This window comes from Littorina saxatilis, unplaced genomic scaffold (assembly GCF_037325665.1).
Source record: "Littorina saxatilis isolate snail1 unplaced genomic scaffold, US_GU_Lsax_2.0 scaffold_856, whole genome shotgun sequence".
Classification (NCBI taxonomy): Eukaryota; Metazoa; Mollusca; class Gastropoda; order Littorinimorpha; family Littorinidae; genus Littorina; species Littorina saxatilis.
Window position 1 is genome coordinate 7,501 of NW_027129194.1, and position 10,000 is coordinate 17,500.

At 38.9% G+C, this 10,000-nt stretch overlaps 1 protein-coding gene across 2 annotated transcripts in view; it reads right to left on the bottom strand.

Moving 5' to 3' along the window:
* Window positions 1–10,000, bottom strand: part of LOC138957470 (uncharacterized) — a 30,677-nt gene that overhangs the window by 645 nt on the left and 20,032 nt on the right. Inside the window, exon 2 of one of the 2 annotated variants that reach the window (XM_070328593.1) lies at window positions 1–5,194. This exon is cut by the window's left edge and continues 645 nt beyond it. In XM_070328593.1, the coding sequence (XP_070184694.1) occupies window positions 4,890–5,194 (305 nt within the window). In that variant the 3' untranslated portion in view covers window positions 1–4,889. Of the gene's footprint in view, window positions 5,198–10,000 lie in introns of both variants that reach the window. The other variant, XM_070328592.1, reaches the window with a different exon arrangement.

Here is a 10,000-nt window from a genome sequence, read left to right on the forward strand (position 1 = left end):
TTATTCCAAGTCACACGGGTATTTTGGTGGACATTTTTATCTATGCCTATACAATTTTGCCAGGAAAGACCCTTTTGTCAATCGTGAGATCTTTAACGTGCACACCCCAATGTAGTGTACACGAAGGGACCTCGGTTTTTCGTCTCATCCGAAAGACTAGCACTTGAACCCACCACCTAGGTTAGGAAAGGGGGAAGAAAATTGCTAACGCCCTGACCCAGGGTCGAACTCGCAACCTCTCGCTTCCGAGCGCAAGTGCGTTACCACTCGGCCACCCAGTCGTTACCACTCGGCCACCCAGTGCGTTACCACTCGGCCACCCAGCTCCAACACAACAATGGCTACATAGTAAGAAGTCTAGAATTGGCATTCGTGCGCATATTCGTGCGCATTGCGAGTATTTTTCGTTCACACTCTTTTGTTGTAGAAAGCACAAGTCTGTCACGTTGCCACAGTCTAAGAGAACCAGCAAAGCGACTGATATTATTTTTCTTTAAAGACACTCTCCTTCTCGTGGAAACAGTCAGGGTCACCGGATCAGATGTGGCCAGGGATAATGGGATAAGACCATTTCTTCACTTGGCCACATACCAAAAAACATCCACCATAGCAGTGCTGAAAGTCCACGAAATGGGGCACTGACCTTTGGCTAGTACTTCTCATAGGGTACTAGCCAGAAAGCTTTTTTTAATTTTTCTTTTACTCGCCAAACCAACCATTTGTTTCAGCAACTTTACTCGTATTTGGCGAGTAGATTTACATTTCTACTCACCATTTACATGTTTCTACTCGCCATGTCGAGTAAAATACTCGCCACTTTCAGGCCTGCATAGCGACTTGCTGTGGTAAGTTGGAACTTTCTTATAGATTAATTTCTTAAAAACCGTTCCAGTGGCTTTTACAATGTTTATTCACTACAAATTCCCAATGTGCGTTGAGCGCATCTAGTCTATTCATTTATAGTATGTCACCAAGCCGAGGGATGGTCTTATCTCATGTAAAACTATGGCTCGATCTGAGACAGTGGGCAGGCCTGCTTTCACAAGAATGACGAGACTGACTTTAAAATCAAGAGCGTTGCTGATCTGGTGCAGAGAGGGATTATTTTGCTGAGTTAATGTTACATGTTCACGTGTGTCATTTTGCGAATCTAATTGATCAAATTATTCCCACTGAGTGCAGAAATAATCCAGCTTATGCATATTTGTGTATGTTTTCCAGTAGAGAGATACTCTTACCTATACATTAGGATGGCGAGATCTGTGGTAGTTTACAAGGCGGTTTACACGGCGAGAATGGTTTCTTTAAATAGTGTCATGATTGTCCTGCATAACGAGGTGTTCATCAAGCAAACATAATAAATAAATAAATAAATAAATGAATAAATAAATAAATAAATAAATGAAGAAATGAAGAAATGAAGAAATGAAAAAATACATATATAAATAAATAGATTAATCAACCAATCAACCAATCAACCAATCAATCAACCAATTAACCAATCAACCAATACATCAATCAATCAATACATACTACAAAATGAACCAATAATAAATAAGCCTACATGAATGAATAAATAACAAAATAAGAATATAAATACATATAAATAAATAAATACAACATAATAAATAAATCAGTAAATAGATCAATAAATAAATAAATAAATGAATACATAAATACAGAAATTAATAAATAAATACATAAATACAATAATAAATAATACATAAATAAAAAAATAAAAAAATAAATAATTAAATAATGTCATATTTTTAGTCACCAACATTGACGAATCTATGAAGTTAACCACTACTGTCTGAATGAATACGTTAGTAGTTTGCATGATCGTTACTTGTTTACCAGAGTTGATTGCCCCCGGTTTGCTATGTTACGCATCATAATACACTGCCCATGCAAATCTTGAGGGTGGTGTTGGTATGTGGTTGTACAATAATATTGTTCAATGCGTAGGGGGAAAGTACAATTATATATGTGTTATTTTGACAATGCACATAATTCCATGATTAACGTTATCTGTATTTATTAATTTATTTATCTATCTATCTATCTATCTATCTATCTATCTATCTATCTATCTATCTATCTATCTATCTATCTATCTATCTATCTATCTATCTATCTATCTATCTATATATCTGTCTATCTATCTATCTATCTATCTATCTATATAGCTATCTACTAGATGATTACCCGCTTCGCCGGGTACCGGCTTCGCCGGGATGATCGCGAGACGGAGTATGCAGAAGTAGAGCCGAATACCCGCACTGTACGCCGGCTTCGCCGGGTACCCGCGATTGACGCCACACGAAGGAAGGGAGATAAACGCGCAAAACACTGGAGAAGATAAGGAAGAGTTACTGGAAATGGATCTACAGAAAAACAAATATCGGTTCAGCGCTGCGCGCTGAGAGCACGGATTGAAAATTTTCATCGACCAGATTGTGTCCGGGGTCTACCTGAATATGCCCACCAAATTTAAAGCAGATCCATCGAGAACTTCGGCCGTGCATCGCGAAGAGAGACAGACAGACAGACAGACAGACAGACACACACACACAAGCCGTATATAGATATAGATCTATCTATCTATCTATCTATCTATCTATCTATCTATCTATCTATGTAACTATCTATCTATCTATCTATATATATATATCTATCTATCTATATATCTATCTATATATCTAACTATCTATTTATCTATCTATCTATCTATCTATCTATTTATCAATCTATCTATATATGGCTCTTCGTGGTCGGCTGGGCGTTAAACAAACACATACACAAACAAACACATCTATCTATCTATGTATTTATTTTAAAGGCACAGTAAGCCTCCCGTAAACCATCACAGAGCTCCCCGAGCGTCTAAATACAGTACAAGCATACTTCCATTTGAACGCTCACCGAACGGGAACATCCTGGCTGCTTTCTGTCGAGCGTGAGACATTTTCAAAGAATTTATTTTCGTAGACTTGTTCCGTTAACAACAACGGCGCCTCGTTTTTGCGCTAGACCTAACTTTTAAAATCTAAATAATAAATTGACAGCTTGTTACACAAACATTCTTTAATCATAAAAGAATTCGTTTTTCATCAAGACAAGATCAGAACAATTCGAAGTTGTGAAAGTTTAAAAAAAGAAAAGCCCGGAAGCAGGGTCACGCAAGGGTCGTAGCAGACGACGGCCGGTTTATCAGTGCAAATCGCCGTTCCTCTCAACAGTCAAAAGCCATCGCTAGAGTTCTTGTGAACCACAGCCGTTGTTTCGTGCATAAAAAAAACGTGCTATTGTAGATAAGCTCACGTCGAGTCGCATTCAAATGACTAACTATGACGACTGCATTGTGAAAAGGGAAAACTGGATCACACGGGTTCACGATGCCTCAGGGGTAAGATAAACCACGAAAAAATAAATTCTTTGAAAATTGTTCGCTCTTTACGGAGGGCACCTAGGATGTTCTCAATTGGTGAGTGTTTAAATGAAATGGTGTTTGTACTGTGTGTAAAAGCCTGACCGTATCTGTGATGGTTTACGGGAGGCTTACTCTGCCTTTAAGAGAAAAACCAAAGAATGACTAGTTGTGAATTATTGTAAAGCAAGCCTATTTGTTTAATTCAACTTAGTTTCCAATGTTTAAAACTTGTTTTAGCTCTTGATGCCGTGCTGGAAAATATTGTGTACACTGTTGATCTTAAAAACCGGACATAAAAACTACCACCACGAAAATTCGGGCGTTAGAAAAACAAGACCTATAGGTAAATATGTATAGCTAATAGACCCTCTCACTTACTAGTCGTATTTCTGTATAATCCAAAATTTTAACCGTATGAAATTTGAAAGTATCAGAAAGAAAATTGGTAACTATAGCCAAAACCATACTCGCAAATATTTAGTTTGATAGCTTTTCACCCACACATTTAACGCAATCATGCAGTACTTTATTTTCTTTTTTTTCTGCGTCCCATGATGAGCGGACAATCCTACGTATACTCGTGTTTCTGCATAAGCGGTTTGTTAGTGGTTTTTTTTTTTAACGTGTACATGTTTGTTTTTATCCCGTCATATATGTCAGCCATAGTCCGTTGTCGGTGGATGCAAGCTTGGTATCTTCGTGTTTCTAAACTCACCAAACTCTGATATCATTTACATGAGCTTGTCCATGCGTAATTGGCCTTGCGCTTGCGTATACACACAAAGGTGAATACCGCACGGGATTCGGACACTCAACCTTACACATGGGAGGCCGACGCGATACAAAAATGCCCGTAATTATGTAAATGAGCTTACAAGACAACTGTTTTAAAGTGCTTTCTGCTTGGACGTGTTCAGCGTGACAATTAACTATACAGATGATGAGCATTGGAGGTCATTTGACAGTTAATTCAGACAAAACAACAACATCAACAACAAAGATTGATTTCGTGGCATTAAAAACAACAACATTTTCAACAACACACATCTTTGCACAAAAGAACGTTATGCTGTTTTGTGTTTTTTACTGTTATTCTACAAATGACACCGTATGATATATGTCTTCACAAAAAAAGGTTTAGTAAACAGAAACAAAATGTCAGACAAGTATCAATAGCACAATACTGTCAACGTACGTCGTTTTAATGTGCCGAGTCTTTACCAAAAACGTTCACGCGCACTGTTATCGGTGGTTTATTTTTATAGTAGATTATTATAACTATCTCTCAGAACACTGATTCAGCATTCTCAATCTGCATAACACAGAGTTGTTGTCTCCACGCCAAAAATACTGATCTTTTGAATTGATCTGATCACCATAGCATAGCACTGTGGATAATTCTTACATATCCAACACAGAACTATCTCTCCTGAACAGACGGGAAACGGATTCCAAACTAAGCACTTCCAGACGACAACGAAGCTAAATCCGCAGAGGTCAACTCCGAAGTGAGGTCCATCCCCCCATCCACCATTCTGGTTTTGGTGTTGGGCAGTCTGTGTTCCTTTTTCCACTTCATTCGTCGGTTTTGAAACCAGATCTTGATTTGGCGCTCAGTCAGGCAGAGCGTATGCGCGATCTCGATCCTGCGCCTGCGCGTGAGGTAGCGGTTGAAGTGGAACTCTTTTTCCAGCTCCAGGATTTGATGGCGTGTGTAAGCCGTCCGGTTCCGCTTGCAGTCGTTCAGGTAGGAAGCGTTACCTGCTAGACATAAATTAAAATAGAAATCAGAAAAAAATGGACTGGCAAATTTATTAAAAGCTAAAGGAATACATGCTATTTGGTAATGGAAATGGAAATACAGTAATTAGAGGAACACATAAACACACAATAAAACAACCATGTGAAATAATAGAAAAGTCAATAAGAAGATCTTAAATGAATCAATACATTAATAAATCAATCGATAAATAAATGACTAAATCAATCAATCAATCAATCAATCAATCAATCAATCAATCAGTCAATCAATCAATCAATAGATCAATCAGTAAAGACCAAAGGAAAGACAGAAAGAAAGAAAGCCGGAAAAAAGACGGAAAGGAAGAAAGAAAGAAAGAGAGAAAGAAAATAAAGAAGGAAAGAAAGACAGACAGAAAGAAAGAAGTCACTATATAATTGCATTAATGAAGAAATCAACCAAACAAAATAAATCATAAACACACAATGCACATTAAAAACTATGATAACGGGATTGGAATAATTAAAGTATTATAACTGAGAGTTATAATCATGGCTATTATGTTCGAAAGTCGTTTACTACTGACTTTATAAATCATATGGAACGTGTACAGTACATAGTTAACACACGAATATGAACAGGAATATAATAAAACATAAAATAAAACAACAATAACCAAACAAACAATTTCGAAACATGAACAAAAAACGATACAAGAAGAAAACAGATTTTGTTTAAATCGTTCTGTGAAAGTCTAATCTCAAAATTGTGTTCAGTAGTATCAGTTGATAAAACTGACACACTTACATCACTTTAATCACATACAACTATATAATATACGTCACTTAATCTGATTCATAATTTTGGGAAGATCTGCACAAACTCGCACGATCTAAAAGCTGAGTCAATAGGTTAAGTGATTTGATTTTTATAACATTTATTCTGATAACTAAATAATCTGACAATGTAATCACTTATTCATTCAATAATTTCTTATTTTAATATTTTCTTAATAATGTTTACTTTTAGCTACATTGCTTATGTGGATTCAATTTTAGTCACCGTAAATATATTTTAGCAACGTTTGTGCACAATTGTCCCCCTCACAACAACGTTTCATTGCAGAAACTGGCAAACCGGTGTAACACGAGAAAATTACTCCCATGATCGAGATATTTACTCCGGAGTAAAAATTTCGTACGAAAATGTTACTCCCTTTACAAAAATAATGCTCCCACATAACACGAGAAAATTACACCCCACGACAGGTGTGTTCCGAGTAAACATTTCGTACGAAAATGTTACTCCCCTGACGAATAAATAACGAATAAATTAATCCACACAAACACCAGCAATTTACTGCCCACGCCAGGCGTACGCACATTTTACTCCCCTGTCCTCTGTTTGTTTTGGTGGTGGAAGGGGTGGAGGGAGGGTAGCGCGACATTCGTTTGCGCGAGATCACATATTAGGGAGGTTTAGATATTGCGTCACGTACCCCGACCTCACCTATCCCTATCGAGATAAGTCACGCAGAGGAATGTTGTAAAAACTGCTCGTTAGATACCACGTCACGTATCAAAGTAGGGCAAAACTCCTTTCGAACATCATGCATTTCGTGCTTTAGAAAATCGTGGACAGCGCACTAAAGTCTGCAACAATACTATACCCAATGTTGAAACTGCTGCTGTCATTGTGTGGGTGTCGCTGTGTGCTGCACGTGGAAGTTATGTTCCACTGACCCAGATCATACCGAGTGTTAACCAGCAGGTAAAGTCAATGTTTTTGTTTTGATTTTTTAAGGAAACAGAAAAGAAAAGTAGGGCAATCGAACTTCGAGCGTTGGCTTGTGTTCGTTCTGGGTCACTGGCCACCACGCTTTCACCCGAGCTTATAAGAGTGTGTGTTTGTGTGTAAGTGGGCGTCGTTGTGTTTCTGACTGTCGTGTGCGTGTGCGAATGTGTGTATGTGTGTATATGTGTGTGTGTTGTGTATATGTGTGTGTGTTTGTATGTCTGTCTGCTTGTCTGTCTGTCTATCTGTGTAAATGGGCGACGCCATGTGTGTGCGAGTGTGTTTGTGTGCGTATGTGTGTGTATGTGTGTATGTGTGTGTGTCTGTGTGTCTGTGTGTGTGTGTGTGTGTGTGTGTGTGTGTGTGTGTGGGGGGGGGGGGGGGGGTGTGCGTGTGTGCGTGCGTACGCGCATGCCTTTATGTGTGTACCCAAACCTGGCCTTCAATTCAAATGAATTGGACGGAACATTACTTTAGGGTCGTTTACAAAGTCTTTATGAAACAAAACATTCTTGCTAGGCAGTTTTACAAACTGAACTAAACAACACCCTCCCCCCCTCCCACCACACACACATATGATACACGTGTGCATTGGGTTACCTAGCAGACTTGATCTGTTCCTGGGAAAAGGTTACTGTTATGCTGAATGTTCAGTCTTTTTAAACATACGCTTCCTCGCGCAAGGTACTTGCTTCCTCTGAGTATTTTGGTCGAGAATACATGTCTAAATTTAACTTGGGTCGTCCTTGCGTGCTTCATGGTTTGCTGTGATATCGCAGAGCCGTTGGAACGGGTCACCCGATTTATTTAATTTTAGTCAAGCAACAACCACACAACTAAAACATGTGGTTTATGAGCCAGGATATAGGAAAATTCTGTAAGGGGAGGTCTCATACTTTATTTGAATGGTTAATATTCAGATTTTGAAGTAATATGAGATACGTTGCCTTCACGTATAATTTTATACGTGATCACGCCCGTATCAGAAGCACGCACAGCGATCGACAGTGGAAATACCCGCAGTGATAGGGGTGTCGTATGCACGTAACGTGGTATCTAACGCTCATAAGTTGTCAAAAAGAAGGTCACAGTGTTCACGTATTATCGAGACACCGACACATTTACACTAAAATCCATTCTAGGGGAGCTTTTCCATTATTTTTTTCTACCGGAGGGATTGAATTCATTCCACTGAACAGATTTAACTACACAATACATTTGAACGAGCGGTATTTTGCTTTCAGTGTCTGCTTTTCGAAGTGAATCGAGGCGTGCACGATAGGCCCACAGAAGCATACGTGACGTAAGTCTCAGCGCCTTGTCGTTCGTGGGGTCATGCTCTTGACAAATCGGCGACTACGATGTATACAAACCAGAATTATGAAATATGGACTGAAGCGTGAAGGAAAGATTCCAGAAAATATTGAGCATCCTTACACCCTTCTCGGAAGGTTGGACTTGATAACATCTGACATACGTTGCGCTGACGTATGGAAGGGTTTGCTACGTGAACACGTACCTAATCACCACACCCGCATGTGAGATACGTGTCATGGTAGGTGACGTAGCTGATAGGTGACGCAGTTTCTAAACCTCCTTAATAGCATTATCCCTTCGCCCGCATCCCGTTTTTGCGTACCGTGATTTGTACTGGAAGTTCACATTTGGGGAGTAACATTTCGTGGAGGGAGTAATTGTTTCGTTCCTTGGGGGGTTCTTTTCTCGTACGACAAGTGTACTCGGAGTTAACATGTCGTACGAAAGTTTTACTTCGGAGTCACTTTTTCGTGGAGTAAAAATGTCGTGTTACACCGGCAACCCACTCAGTTCAAGGGAATATGAGTGCACATTTTGTTCACAACAACCACACAATAAACAACTCGGCCCACCCACAGCTGTGACGGTAATATTATGCGGGAGAACAATGCCAATGGAGTCTGCTGTCACCGTATGCACATCACGTCAAGTGCAGAATGACGCGTTGGTCACAACTTGCAGAGTGGGTCGTGTTGGTATTAGCTTGAGGTATGGCGTTCGTGTCAGAGAAAGTGACGACAAACGTGACGACAAGGCTTACGCCATAAGTATTGAGTAGGTCACGGGCGGTGCATTGTGATTAGTAGAAAGAACAAAAACCCTAAAGAACGAAAGTAAATACAGAGAGAGAGAGAGAGAGAGAGAGAGAGAGAGAGAGAGAGAGAGAGAGAGAGAGAGAGAGAGAGAGAGAGAGAGAGAGAGAGAGAGATGGTTTAATTGTATAACCAGTGGTTTGGTTTTTACAATGATAAAACAAGTCGCGTAAGGCGAAAATACAATATTTAGTCAAGTAGCTGTCGAACTCACAGAATAAAACTGAACGCAATGCCATTTTTCAGCAAGACCGTATACTCGTAGCATCGTCAGTCCACCGCTCATGGCAAAGGCAGTGAAATTGACAAGAAGAGCGGGGTAGTAGTTGCGCTAAGAAGGATAGCACGCTTTTCTGTACCTCTCTTTGTTTTAACTTTCTGAGCGTGTTTTTAATCCAAACATATCATATCTATATGTTTTTGGAATCAGGAACCGACAAGGAATAAGATGAAAGTGTTTTTAAATTGATTTCAACAATTTAATTTTGATAATAAATTTTATATATTTAATTTTCAGAGCTTGTTTTTAATCCGAATATAACATATTTATATGTTTTTGGAATCAGCAAATGATGGAGAATACGATAAACGTAAATTTGGATCGTTTTATAAATTTTTATTTTTTTTTACATTTTTCAGATTTTTAATGACCAAAGTCATTAATTAATTTTTAAGCCACCAAGCTGAAATGCAATACCGAAGTCCGGGCTTCGTCGAAGATTACTTGACCAAAATTTGAACCAATTTGGTTGAAAAATGAGGGCGTGACAGTGCCGCCTCAACTTTCACGAAAAGCCGGATATGACGTCATCAAAGACATTTATCAAAAAAATGAAAAAAACGTTCGGGGATTTCATACCCAGGAACTCTCATGTCAAATTTCATAAAGATCGGTCCAGTAGT